Source organism: Conger conger, chromosome 18, assembly GCF_963514075.1.
Source record: "Conger conger chromosome 18, fConCon1.1, whole genome shotgun sequence".
Lineage (NCBI taxonomy): Eukaryota > Metazoa > Chordata > Actinopteri > Anguilliformes > Congridae > Conger > Conger conger.
In genome coordinates, this window is record NC_083777.1 from 2,043,653 (window position 1) to 2,058,674 (window position 15,022).

Sequence of the window (15,022 nt, forward strand, 5' to 3'; positions counted from 1 at the left end):
CTCTCTCTCTCTCTCTCTCTGTCTCTCTCTCTCTCTTTTTAATTCTTGCCCCCCCCCACCCCTTCGGAAAAATTATGGTACTAGTCCAAATCTATTTATCGGACTGAATGATCTCCAGTAACGAATATCATGAGCTACCTGTTAATGATGAAACATGTCCCATTATTAAAAAAGAGTGCGCGCGTGTGTGTGTGTGTGTAAGCGTGTGTGTGTGTGTGCGTGTGTGTGTATGTGTGTGTGGAAGGGGGATTCTGGGCGTGAATTAGCACCCGACTCGGTGAAAGGGTCCACTTGGTGACTGTCTGAGACGTGCTCCTAAATATCAGCAATGGAAGAGCAAGATCAGTTTTTCAAATTTTCGTGAAGACACAGGTTGAGGGTGGTTCGTACATTGCAGCAAGAAATAACCGACGTCTGTCTCGAAAGCCAAGTTTGGATCCATAATTATTCCTTTAATATTATTATTATTATTATTATTATTATTATTATTATTATTATTATTATTATTATCATTATTATTATTAGTAGTAGTAGTATTATTTATGTGTTATTACACACCGTCAGAATTAGGAAACGTTAGAGTGAAAGTAGTGTTTTTAGCTTCCATGTATCAAGCCAAGCAAATAACCAACAATAAATCTTTACTGTGTGCGTAAACCCTAATTGTATACACGTTTTTTATTTTAATTAGCTTTTTTTCACATAAATTAATATATGCTGTGGGTATATTTGTAGTGATGTACAATAATAGTGCCCATATAATTCCATATAAAACATCTTTGCCCGGGTCCAGTGGTGGCGACTGTCGATATTGCCCTGCATTCAAATAAGACAGCAGGTGTATTTCATCACCAAAGCTCTCTCTCTCTCTCTCTCTCTCTCTCTCTCTCTCTCTCTCTCTCTCTCTCTCTCTCTCTCTCTCTCTCTCTTTCACACACACACACACACACACACACACACACACACACACACACACACACACACACACACACACACACACACACACTATATAGAGTCAAAATTCTCCTTAAACGCTCTTTAAAAACCACACTCTTTGCTATATAAAGTCCTCCTGTACAAACGGTAGCCCGCAAATACGTTACTCCCCCACCGGTGGCATGTTTGTGCCCTTCAGACAAAAATCAGTGGGGCAAATAATTTAGTGAAACAAGCTATATTGATCTCTTGTCTGGAGTTCTTGAAAATGGTTTGTAATCGTTTTTTTTTTTTTTTTTTTTTTTTAGATTGAAACCACAAGGTGGCAATGTTTGCCCAAAATTAGTTTTATTCCTTCGGAGGGAAAAGGGAAACGTTGGGTTCTGCTACACCGCAGCTTACCTGCGACCCAGTAATATATTCTGTCTAGTAATTGATGAATTGATGATTTGGGCTGTGGATCTGTAACATAGTCGTTTGTCTAAGGACATAAATTGTACATGCATTCGTTGGTGATCTGGTTAAAGGAGCACCAGGTTGAATGGCCTACAGAAGGACGTCTGTGCGTATTGCTTGTAAATCCCTTAGTGTGTTACTTGCTTTTCTATCTCCCTTTTGCAGGCCAAATGACATAGGATGAAGGCTATTCGTAACCTGTTGATTTATATATTTTCCACCTATCTCCTGGTAATGTTTGGATTTACTGGTGCCCAAGACTTCTGGTGTTCCACTTTGGTCAAGGGGGTTATCTATGGATCTTATTCGGTGAATGAAATGTTTCCCAAGAACTACACAAACTGTACTTGGACGTTGGAGAACCCCGATCCTACCAAATACAGCATCTACCTGAAATTGTACAAGCGTGATCTGAGCTGCGCAAACTTCTCTCTGCTGGCTTACCAGTTTGACCACTTCTCCCACGAGAAGATCAACGAGCTACTGAGAAGCAATGAGTCCATAGTGTACGTGTGTGATTCCAAGAATGTCTATATATTTTTGCAGTACGACAAGAATTTTGTTCAGCTTCGCCGGGTGTTTCCTTTCGATTATACTGGATTGATACAAAAGAAAACGGAAGAGGAGCAAAAATCCGTGTTGGAGTTCTTGGTTTTGAACAAGGCCAGCCCCAGTCAGTTCGGCTGTCAGGTGTTGTGCACTTGGTTGGAGAACTGCCTTAAAACGGAGAAGGGAACGGCGGAATCGTGTGGAATAGTCTATACAAAATGCACCTGCCCTCAGCATTTGGGCGACGGAGAGTCGGAAAATGCGCTCGTGCTCAACAATGTTGTCTTGCCTCTAAATCCCCAAACGGAAGCGTGTCTGACTCCGCAACTCCGGACTGCGCAGGTCTGCAACTTAAGCGCTGAAGCAAAACGGCCCCCGAAGGAGGGTGAGTACTTTCTCTGCCTCTCGTTCGGGCAATGTGTGTTTGTGTGAGGAACAAATGTTTATTGTCTGACTTAACTGTGCACGTCATTTAAAACGCTTCAACCCCCCCTCCCCTACCCCCCTTTCCCAATAATGACTCTACTTCCAAACTGAGGAACAAAGAACGCAATTGTCTCTCGTAGAGTGAAACTGTCAAAGGCCTCGTCAAGAAGAGGAGTGGGCGTATAACAGACTCCTTCAACAGTCCTGCACAGTTTAGCTCGCTGAATATAAACCTTTTGAATGTAAATGTTATATTATGTTTGTATTTGATGTTGATTGGCATGTTAGCACATGCGATGATAAAGCATGTAGCGGCAGCTCTTTCCCCAGCCCCCGCCGTGTCTTATGAGGCTAACTTTCCTTCCCTTGTACATTCTGTGACATTCTTAGTATCTAAAACCGATGCTCATGCAGTATGGGTGTTTTTTCATTCTTTAGTTAGCAGCTAGGTCTATTGTTACACAACATCAGTACGGGCGAATACGTTTATGGAAAGAAGATGCTTAATTATTTCCGAGCAAAGAACATGTTGCCGTTCTGTCTTGTAACGACCACCAGCTCTGTGACGCAATGGCCCAGATTCAATACAACTACAACATGCTTTGTAAAGTGCGTTATTATAAATAACGGATCTTATTTTCTGTAGTCCAGCAGATTTGGCGCTTAATTAAATGAACATAATTGATAAATACAGAATAGCCTATTTTTTTTAGACTCGCTCCTCGGCACTGAATAAGAGACATTGCAGTCTATATTTTCTGTTATGTGCTATGCCTGTGTGCACGAGTAGGCCACGCGAGATTCTGTAGAGCTGTATAGCAAAACAAATTGCCCTGCAGACTAAATTGGCACTTGCATTGTGACGCTGACATGGTTCTGTGCCGTGTCCAAGTGGATTGCAACTGACTGTAGATGTAATTGTTGAAAACAATCAAGTGCCACGCACGCCTGTGTCTGATCATGCATATTATTGGCATACAGACCGCTTTGACTATTTTCATATTAAGCTGTGGATTCTGCAGACCAATATACACTCAGTGAGCACTTTATTAGGTACTTTTTTAAGACTTATTTTTTAGACTTAAGTCTTCTGCTGCTTTAGCCTGTCCACTTAGAGGTTTGATGCGTTGTGTTCAGAGATGCTCTTCTGCACGCCACTGTCGTAACGCCTCGTTATTTGTGTTACTGTCTCATTTTGGCCAGCTTTGACCAGGAACAATGTGTTTCTGCCTGCGGAACTGCTTCTCACTGGATGTTTTTTGTTTTTTGCACCATTTTCTGTAAACTCTAGAAGCTGTTGTACTGAAAATCTCAGGACATCAGCAGTTTCTGAGATACTCAATCAAGCCTGTCTGGCACCAACAATCATTCCACGGTCAAAGTCGCTTTGATGACATTTTTTCCCCATTCTGATGGTTGATGTGAACATTATCTGAAGCTCCTGACCTGTATCTACATGCTTTTATGCAGTGCACTGCTGCCACACAATTGGCTGATTAGATAATTGCATGAATAAGTAGGTGTGTTCCTAATAAAGTGCTCAGTGAGTGTATATACACATATCTATCAGTTTGATTTAAGGTCAGGGGCCCACAACAATGTTTTTGTTGTCGCTTTTACTCAATACTTGTCCAAACGTGTGGGGATATTGACCAGAAACACGCCATTGATTTATCATCAAAACGCCCATTCTTTGATGAAGAGTTCAGCGCTCTGTGATTGTGCATAGCACAGGAAATTAACTCTAATTGAGTCCAGTTGGGGCCATATTTTGACCTACTCTGCAAGAGTTTATTTCATTTTATACTTAAATATATTTAATGTATTGTAAAGTAGGCTATACTAGAGAGTAGGCCTATCGCCAAAGCATAGCCTACTCTTGTAGGAGTGAAGACATGTTCTAAGCTTGTTCATTATTCGATTTAGACCCATTAAAAACAAATAGGCCTAATATGTTATCCCCGGTTCAAATTACACTTAAGCTATCACAGTTCAAATGAATGAATGAATGAATGAATAGGCTAAATAAATGATTGCAGACCACGCACCCACACGTGGGAAGCTGGTTGGGCGCAGCGATCTCTAACCTCTCCCTTTCCCGTAATCAGCAGTTTGGTATCTTTTCTGAAGTGGAATACTGCAGTCCCTGTTTTTCACTACCCCTGGCTCAGTCTGACGGGGTCATCTGGCGCAATCACACACACTCCCCCGGCGTTTGTGTTTACAGCGGCCTGCAGTGGCCACTGACGCACTGACGCAGGGGAGGAGCTTATCCCAGTACTGTCAGTACTGTCAGTACTGTCAGTAAAGCGGCCTGCTGGTGTGGACTCGGAGCCAAGCGCAAAACTGCGCAAAACACAGAGATTCAAAATAATAATAGTACGGGAATAACTTGTGGAGTTTTGCGGATACGAATGTGTTGATGTGACTGATATCTTGAATCGCGCATTTAAATAAATAAATAATATGGTCACGCTCGCCGAGTGATTACTGTCGTGCAGCTGAATAAGACCTCCCTTGGGAAGAAGACCTTACAGTTTAACGTCAACTGCAGTTTAATGAAGGGGATAGGGAGTTCCTCGGTCAAACTGCCCTTTAGTTAAGGCAATAGAAATTTCCGGTCAAACCGACATTGAGCTTCGCCATGAAACGAGGGGAATGCATTATTCTTGTCATTTTTGAGCACACTGTGTACCCACACACTCACCCTCGCAATAAATGCAAACATGAATATTCACTTCAAAATGATTTATGTGTTGTACCTATTCCATTGATGTGGGTTCAGACTTGCCAGCACTCGTAGTCAGTTAGTCCAAACATTATTCTATGTTTATGTTTATATCAGTTTAAGAGAGTCAGGCTTATTTATTTAATTATGTATTTTCTTGAAAGCTTTTTTGTTGTTTTTTGCTGTAGAAGGTAAAGTCTATTTTCGTCTGGATAACTAGTGCGTAACCACTGTTTTAAAAGAGTCTACCCGCTGTGACGTGTAGCAGCGGTGGGTCGGGTGCTTTCGCTGAGGGACAGGGAGTCACTCACCCTTGACAAGGCAAGGTCTTAATTTCATTTAAATATCCGGCCATGGCAGCTGGCTGGCTTCCGAAAACGAATGAACAATGCGTGGTAAAGTGTAATGAATACTCGTTTTCCCGATGAGTCGAGACGACAAAGATAACATTCATGCAGCGTTTCCACGACTCGAAGGCACTGAAGGTGGACCCTCCAGTTCAGATGCATTGAGATATACGCAGATAATAATGTGTGATTAACACCTGGGGCATGTTCAATCTGAAAAGGTGTGTTTGCTTCCGTTCGGTGGGTGTGTAGCCTGAATCAATAATGACTTAGGCCAATGCTTTAAAGCTTGGAGAAGCTATAGGAGCAAACCGTACTATGTCAGTCAGTCCACCCACGGTTTGCAACACGATGTTCAACACGCCTCCGTTTCTGTTTAAATAAACGTCTTGCTACGTTTTGCTGTGCTGAACGTTGCCCTGACCACAGCTCTCGAGTGCTGAAGGTAGCTCCGAAGGCAATTTCTACTGAATAAAGCCATTTGACTGTAATGGTGTTTGTAATATCAGCCCAATTATTACCAACCGTTCAGCCGTTGACGCATTAGTGGATCCATCGCACTGGAGTTCTTTTCTGGGCTAATAGTGCAAAATGGCGGATGGCTTAGTGTTTCCCATGGTGTCTCATGTAGGGCTTAATCATTTCTGCCTTTATTTATTCATTTTAATTTGATGGAAAATGAAAAATCTCCATGTAGGTTGAAAAACAATTGTGAAATGTATATTTGCCATTATCTTTCCCTTTGTTAGGTCTTACTATCAGACAGAAAACATGTGTTTATTGGGCCAGTACTCATAAGGTGACAACAACACATTTAGCTACAATACTACAATGACCATTAGCTGGCCCTATTACTGGTAGGCTCACACAATCTTATGTGGACAAAATAACAAGAAACACAAATACTATTATTATTACTATTATAGAGAACCTCAACTTTGCACATATTCACCAATTAAAATACAGCTACTATTTGATATGCCAAAGCAATGAGATTGATTGTACGCGTGTGTGTGTGAAATGCATTGTGCAATAATTGAACACGTAGTGTAAGCTGGCCAGATGAAAGCAGGGAGTCAAACTCTAGCTCTGGAAACCATCCTGAAGTGAACACGTCCCAACAGACAGGTTTGACAGCTAAACTCAGTGCTGGGTCCCCGAATGAACCAATCATTCGACCAATCTAATTTTGACTGTGCACTCTAAAAGAAATGGTTCCCTGCGATGCCATAGAGGAACCCTCTCTAGTTAAAGAGTTCTTTGTCAGGCAACATGGCTCCTTGTCTGGGAGCTTTCACACTTCACACCTATGACAGAGGGTTCGTCTATGGAATCAAGCCAAAGAACCCCTTTTTCACGTGTGACTATATTTGTACGTTACATATGTACTAAATGTCCCATGGGGTCATTTTAAACTTCCACAGATTACTTAGACACAATCGGCAGCCATTGGGGTCCACATTATAATAAATGCTCTTGGGTGAATATATTGAAATGTGTATGATTTAAGATCTTTTTTTCCTCTACCTTGTTTTGCTCCAGTGGTGGCAGATCAGTGCTGAAGCAGTTTAAGCAGGGTCAAACTGACTGACTGAGACCACGTTAATTGGGCTGATTTTACCTGAGGAGTTATTTATACAATCTTCACTTTTTATTCTAATGGGGAGGGGATGGTATCCAAAGCCAAAAACAACATGTATTCTCCACTCTTTCTTACTTACACCCTAAAATCCAAAATCCAAAATCTGCCTTTAAAACACACCAATTTGCGGTTATTGACATATGAATCTATGAATGCTTTTGTAGTGGTTATGGATGTGCGATATACTGCTTATGTTATATAGTTACAGTTATATAGCTCTTATGTTGGACCCTTCAAGTAAATTGACTGACTTTGTGTAACTTGTTGAATTATATACACATATATTTGCAATTACGGCCTGAATTCCTGATAGACACTGCTGGCAGTAATCAGACCAGGGACTCCATATCCCAGCAGTCTGTGCTGCGCAGTCTCTCTCCTGATGGTGATGTCGCAGGGGGAGGGGATGTCTTTGGACATTGTGTCCTGTGCTGTAGTGACCCTGTTCATTTTAGATAAAGTTGATGATTGCCGAAGGCACCAAACTCTCTAAATGATTAAATAGCTGAATAGCTAAATGGTTACTAAAATAGTAACATGCCAGACAGACATATTAGCAGTCTAGTAGTAGCAGTAGCAGTAGTAGTAGCAGTAGCAGTAGCAGTAGCAGTAGCAGCAGCAGCAGTAGTAGTAGCAGTAGCAGTAGCAGTAGTAGTAGTAGTAGCAGTAGTAGCAGTAGTAGTAGTAGCAGCAGTAGTAGCAGCAGTAGTAGCAGTAGCAGTAGCAGTAGTAGATGTATCACAAATATGACTACGACTACTACTACTACTACTACTACTACTACTATATTTTATTGGTATGTCACTTTATAAATAATTTATATGAATTTATTATTATAATATTATTATTAGTATTATTGTTGGTTATTATTAATGCAGATATCATTACTAGTTGAAATGAGTATATATTACTTTTTTCCTTAGGACATACACTCAATGACCACTTTATTAGGTAGGCCTGTACACCAGCTTGTTAAATATTTAATCAGCCAATCATGTGGCAGCAACTAAATGGATAAAACCATGCAGACATGGTCAAGAGGTTCAGCTATTTTTCAACCAACTGTCACAAGAAATGTGATCGAAGTGACTTTGACCGTGGAATGATTATTGGTGCCAGACGGGGTGGTTTGAGTATCTCACAAACTGCTGATCTCCTGGGATTTCTGCGCACAAAAGTCTCTAAAGTTTGCAGAAAATGATGCGTAAACAAAAAATAAATTCTGTGAGCAGCAGTTATGCAGGAAAAAATGCGTTGTTAATGAGAGAGGTCAGAAGAGAATGGCCAGACTGGTCGAAGGTGACAGGAAGGTGACAGTAACACAAAAAAACCACACTTTATGACAGTGGTATGCAGAACAGCTTCCCTGAACACACAACGAGTCAAATAGGCTACAGCAGCAGAAGACTTTATAAGACTTATATCTTGTCATATATAAATATGTCTAAAAAAGACCTAATAAAGTGCTCACTGAGTGTATATATACTTTTTTTTATTGGTTTTTGTACTCATAAAGCGTGTTTTTTAATTGGTTATTGAATGATGATAGCTTGTGTGTTTTTCTTGAAAATATAGAGGATTGACTCCAATCAAATTACTTTGTCCCTCTCAAAATTCACCACGTAACCATTTACAAATATTACCACAAGCTGACATTACGCAGCTTTGCGACTTAATACAGTAAAACCCCATTGGCAAGAAAACACAAGTGTACCTGACAACTGTAAACTGTATAGACACATAGTACTCCTTTAATATATAGCTAGTCTGCTTCTTTCTCTCCTCCCTCAACAGACAAGAGGTTATTAAAAGGGTTTATTGTATTCACATTCTGTCATGCTGTAAAGGATATACAAAAAGATATACTTGGGCTTTTCGGCCAACACAGTGGGATGCTGGGATTGAGTTCAGCAAGCTGATCCTGGATCAGTTTCAGCTGTTCGCCCAATGCAGTGGGCTGCTGGGATTCACCTCAGTGAGCTGATCCCGGATCAGTTTCAGCTGTTCGCCCAATGCAGTGGGATGCTGGTATTGAGTTCAGTAAGCTGATCCTGGATCTGTTTCAGCTGTTTGTCCTACGCAGTGGGACGCTGGGACTTGGAGTTGGGTAGGCTGATCCCGGATCAGCAAGTTGAGATGGAGGAGGCACTGACCGGGATGGGAGTGAAAGTCGCAGTGGGGCGTGTTAGGAAATGAAAAAGGCTTTGAGTGGCATTGTAATGTCTGCTGTCCTCCTCCACAAACTGGCCTCTTCCCTCACCCTCTCCTCTGCATACTAAGAGCTCTAATCCACCCCAGGGCCCTGTCAGCCTGCCGACCTGCTCCGCAGAATTCAGCTCACCGCTCGGAGAGCGAGGCACTCAGCGCCTGCACATCCTCCGCATGACACATCATTTCACAACATTTCGGGTTCCAGACAGACATTTAGACTTTTTTCATCTTTCATTTCATCGTCTAATAAACTGTAGCTGGACATTGATCCCTCAGTATTAATTGTCTGTTTCTCCATTTATTGCATTATCACCGCCTGCTTTTACATATTTTTTATTTTATTTATGAATTATTTTCTTTCAGTATGATGCGAATGGATTACACTGAGTGCGGTAGCACCTTGATGGATAGCGGGCTGATTAGTCAGCATTAGTGTTAGGGCCGATCAATTTAATTTCCTGTCTTTTGAAGCTTTCAGCCAATGCAAATGTAGACATAGTATTTGTGATTCATAAAGACATAGAATCAGATAACAACAGTCCGTATAGAATTTCCTAAACAGCGTGGGGTTGTAGGCCAGTCTTTGGCCCTCTGCAGAACCGCACGGCGGTGGGGTTGTAGGCCAGCCTTTGGCCCTCTGCAGAGCCGCACAGCGGTGGGGTTGTAGGCCAGCCTTTGGCCCTGTACAGAACCGCACAGCGGTGGCCTTTAGCGACTAGCGTGTGACATCACCCCGCCCTCACGGCCGTGTGCGCCATGCAGGCTTATACGCCGTGCTGGAGGCTTTCGCCTTTCATCCCGTGAGCCTTTCACAACCGCGGAAACCTCGAGCCAACATGGCCGCCTGCAACAACGTACAGCTGAGCTCCTGAGAGGAGAGCAAACGGATCAGCCGACGGAATGAAGCAAAGTTTGTCTCAAACCCCGCGGGCGTCTCTCTCCCGTCCTGGAGCAAGCTCGGATTGTTCCGGAAGCCCGCCGCGCCATCCATCCTTCCCGCGGTATGTTTAGACTTTCCCAACGGCACTCCATTGTTAATATCCATGCATCATAAGAGTTATTAATAGCACCTGGGGGGTGGTGGGGGGGATACACATAATTGAACACAATCAGTGACTGCTAGCTTCACAGCTTAATGGGCTGCGCTGGATGACTAAATTAGCCTTCGCTTCACGAACAGTCTCTCCTGCGTTCCTTCCCTGTTTCTCATGCAAGAGCAGACTCCGTGAGCTGCCACATCTCAGCACGGCATCTGTTGGGTGCCACTGGGGTGAAGGATCATCCGGTTCTCTTGGCTATCAGTCCTCCATCCTCACATCAGCCACAGGTCACAGTGCATGCTATATATAGCATATTAGCATGTACGTATAGCTGTTTTTTAAAAAAAGTCATGTTTATGACACGGTGCTGATTCAAATAGATTTCGTTTTTTGCCATGTTTTCCACCATAAATTAATTTATGAAAAATGTATGAGTATGGAACCATATTCACTCTTTTGGTAGTTTGTATATATTTATGTCATTGTTTGTTGTTCTTTTTTCTACTTAATATTAGGAGTGAACGAGTACTGCATTACTCGTATCCGTTTCAATTATCCGTATCTGTTACTCATACTCGGAAGTGGGCATGACATAACCCAGAAGTGGTGTCGTTTAAACAGTCTCCTGTACTATAGTGCGATTTGCGGCACATTGAAAAGACTTTCACCTGAAGCACAACTACTACAGTTTTTCACTCTGTTATGCAGGTAGATCTCTATTAAATCCTTATCTTGTTAATCTTAACATTAATTAAAAATACACACTGTCTATTTAAAACGATGTGTGTACATGTGTGGACAATTTTGCAAGGAACGCTTTGGGCTGAGGCGCCTGCCCGTTCGTATCAGAACCACTATCCGCGTAGCCATCACACTTGCCCTTTAGACACTCACCCACGTTTTCCTAAAGTATTATCACAGTTTGTTACATAAATCAAATAATGCAGATGGCTAACATAGCTAACTTTGGTGGCGACCAGAAAAAAGTTTTCATATGTTTGCTAACATTTGCGATCTTGAACGCACCTCTGGTCACACTATGACAAGATACTAGTTAATTTGTTATATCCTTAATCTACGATGTACGACGATGATGTACAGCTACAGAAGCCAATGTAAAAAATAAATATAGGCCAAATAAAGCAGGCCAATTCTCCTATAACGGATAATGAATCCAGTCACTCGTACAACATTCATTACGAGTACTCGTCTGAAACAAATGCTCGGCTCACCCCTACTTAATATGTTCATGAACTCTAGGAAGGGGCAAGCTTGTGGACATTTAAATCGTTAAATATTTGCTTTACACATGCACAAGCACCTCCTAATTATATCATTAGATATCAACATATTTTAGAAAGAACTAGATTGCCTCAGGCATTTGTTCCAATCTAAAGGCTTTATTTTCATATGTTTTTTATGTATTAAAATTTGCTTCAAAATAATGCCATACCAGGAATAAGCAAAAATTGGGCCATGAGGCTCATTTAAAAGGGAGAGGTAAATGTCATGGTAATAAACTAAGGTCATCATGATGTTATTTTTAAACAGTCAGTTGCAAAAAAATATCCACATAGTGTATGCGCCCAATTATTTTTGGAAAATGTCCCTGTCTTTTTTTAGATGGTTGTTTGCCAAGTATAAGCCTGAACTTTGGAAAATCTCAACTAATCACACATCTCCTAAATTATTCATGAAGGAATAAATTCCAGGCACAGAGCTCAATGTAAATAAACATTGTAAAATGCATAAACAGTTTCAAATCCAACTGCCGTACATGGATAGATCTACTCTAAATCACATGCCATAATTTCTTCTCATAGCACTTTTTGCGGATTAAATTATGATTGAAAGTTATGTCTGCCACTGGCTTCAGCAATATTGGGTCTGGTAAGTACATCGATGAAGCAGTATTGCCTTTTATAAATCTAAAAACAGCAATAGCATCATTTTTAAATGGTGTGTTCAAAGGTGCTAAGCTGCCAGTCAGCAAATAAACTCCCAACTGCTCCAAGATGCTAATTAAGTAATGCCAACTGCTCTGTATTTGCTTTGGTGGCAAAATTAATCAATTTCAGTGTAATTAATGGTGTAACGGCTCTGGGTAATATGTTTTTTTTTTTGTTTTTTTTTTGCAAAATGTATCTTTGATGTGGTGATACGGACCTTTTTTAACAAGAGACGGATATCGATTTAATCGATTTTATGGATTCCCAGGCAGTGCTGCAGTACTAATGAGGAAAACATACCCATGGTCTTTACATGCCACTTATTTGAATTACGGCTCAAAATCTATCTCGAGCATTTAAAAACAGGAATCAGATCAAAAAAATGTGCTCATCAAGATGTCCTGTTTGAAGACTTCAATAATGTTATTACTAATGACTGCACTAATATTCCAATTAGACCATTCATATTTCTTTCCATGAAAAGGTGACATAATCAAACTAAAATATTGGTTTTACATTTCACTGTCGTTGACCATTCTGGATATAGCAAACATTTTACAGCGTATCAGCATAGGATAGAATATTAACATGAATCTCCAATTATCGCCCAACAGGGTTTTTAGTCAGAAATGAAACAGGAAATACAGATACTTAACGGAAAGTTTGCATTATGTAGCCTATCCATAGTCTTTTGGAGAGGCCTTAAGGTTGTACTGTGTTGTGGGAATGTTCTAGTTGCGTGTCAAAGTGAAAAGACAAATGGACTCTGTATATATATCAGAATGAGTGAGTTAACCATCGTCAGCTGGTAAACAGTAGGTCGAAAGAAAGGTGTTGCTACTCGCACAGCAGCGATAATCGTGATGGCTGATCTAAACATAGAAACACCTTTCTTTAATGGGGACAGTCTTACCTGCCTGGTTTGATAGATGGTTCACTTAGGTGCACTGCGTGACACAGACGACAGGTTAAGATGAAACACGTTTTCACTGCGTGAGCATAGATGACAGTGTATTATGAATGGCTTCTCATTTATCAATTTGTGGGTCATTTTTCTTCCTTGAAATTCTCTCTATGAGATCCCCCAAACACAATTCCAGCATTACATGCCAGTTTATATCAATATACGAATTATTTCAGGAAGGACTGTGCAAAAGTCAGCCAGGTTTTTAAGTCTAAGTCAAATAAATCCTTCAGAATGAGATACAGAGGGCGAGCAACTTTATAAAATGTATTGTTTGCCATTAAGAATCTAGCAGACAATTTTCATGTTTGTTGTCAACACAAACTGAGATTGGATGATAAAATAAAGGCATGATTTGATTCCGCAGCTCACTACTGTGTTTACAGCCCGTAGGAAAGAATGCCATACCCAGACCTGTGTGTACGGCCAGCAAATTATTTTATTCCTTTTTTTATTTATTACGGTGTAAGTCCAGCTTGACTGCATGGCTGCCAAGGTATCCTGTGCTGTGGTGCTGTGTGAGTTAAAATCATGACTAAAGTGCTTTGATGAGTATGCATTATAGGGGCTGCATGTCCAATTACGCTTGACCTTATTTTCCTTAGATCTGTAAGAGAGGCTAGGATAGTTGTGATTCATGCCAAAGGCAAGAAGTGCATTGCATTATGATTGCATTACGAAATCTATGGGGTGTTATGTAATGCCATCAATGACATTGACGTTTTACACTTTTATTTCATTTATTTAGGTATGTTATGTTCATCATGTGCCAGCAACTAAATGCATAAAAGCATGCAGATGTGGTCATCTGTTTTTTGGACCAATTGTCGGAATAGGGAAAAATGTGATTTAAGTGACTTTGACTGTGGAATGATTGTTGGTGCCTGATGGGGTGGTTTGAGCGTCTCAGAAATAGTTGATCTCCTGGGATTTTTGCACACAAAGGTCTCTAATGTTTACAGAGAATGGTGTAAAAAACTAAAAACATCCAGTGAGCAGCAGTTCAGAAACACTGATAGAAGCTGAGAGGAAGGCGACAGTAACGCAAATAAACACACATTACAACAGTGGTATGCAGAAGAGAACATCTTAAGTGGATAAGCTACAACAGCAGAAGACTTAAGTCTAAAAAATAAGTCTAATAAATTGCTCAATGAGTGCATTTCTGTTTGAAAATAGAGCAAAGTTTTATTGCTGATACATTTCAGTTTCCATTATCCTTCGCATATATATGTGTGTCGGTAGTTCATATTGGCAGTTCCTTAGAACTATAAAAAATATTGCCAGAACTATAACAAAAAATCTCTCTTTCATTGAAGAAAAAGCCATATAAAAAATGGAGATGTGTGTTTAAAAGAGTAGTGCTGTTTAAGGGGCTGGTTGTGGGATGTCGTGAGATCCATTCTGCAGGCAAATTTCTCTTTACCTGACCTCTTTTTTAAAGTGTACATGTCTTTCCTGTACAAAAGGAGATGGGTTGAAATTGTGCAGAGGAACAACCATATGTTATGCTTAGTGTTGTATGACAAGCTACAAATCAAAGTGAATCAATACGGAGCACGGCGAACGAATGATAAAACTGGTGTTTTAACTTCGGTAGACATCCTCGGAAGATAAATGCAGCCATGAGTGGCTATCATTTGCAGCTCTCAAAAGGCTGTTATGAAGATGATGGAGATTGGAGATTCAAGGCCTTTGAACATAAAAAAAGGACTCTTGAGATCTGTGCTTCATGGCTGCCGACATCATTTCAGATCTGTGATTGGGGTAGGCC

The 15,022-nt window shown here is 40.8% G+C and overlaps 1 protein-coding gene across 1 annotated transcript in view; it reads left to right on the plus strand.

The window, feature by feature from the left end:
- Positions 1 to 15,022, plus strand: part of adgrb3 (adhesion G protein-coupled receptor B3) — a 232,618-nt gene that overhangs the window by 1,390 nt on the left and 216,206 nt on the right. Inside the window, 1 exon segment of the mRNA XM_061227768.1 lies at positions 1,558 to 2,326. Coding sequence (XP_061083752.1) covers positions 1,573 to 2,326 — 754 coding nt within the window. The 5' untranslated portion in view covers positions 1,558 to 1,572.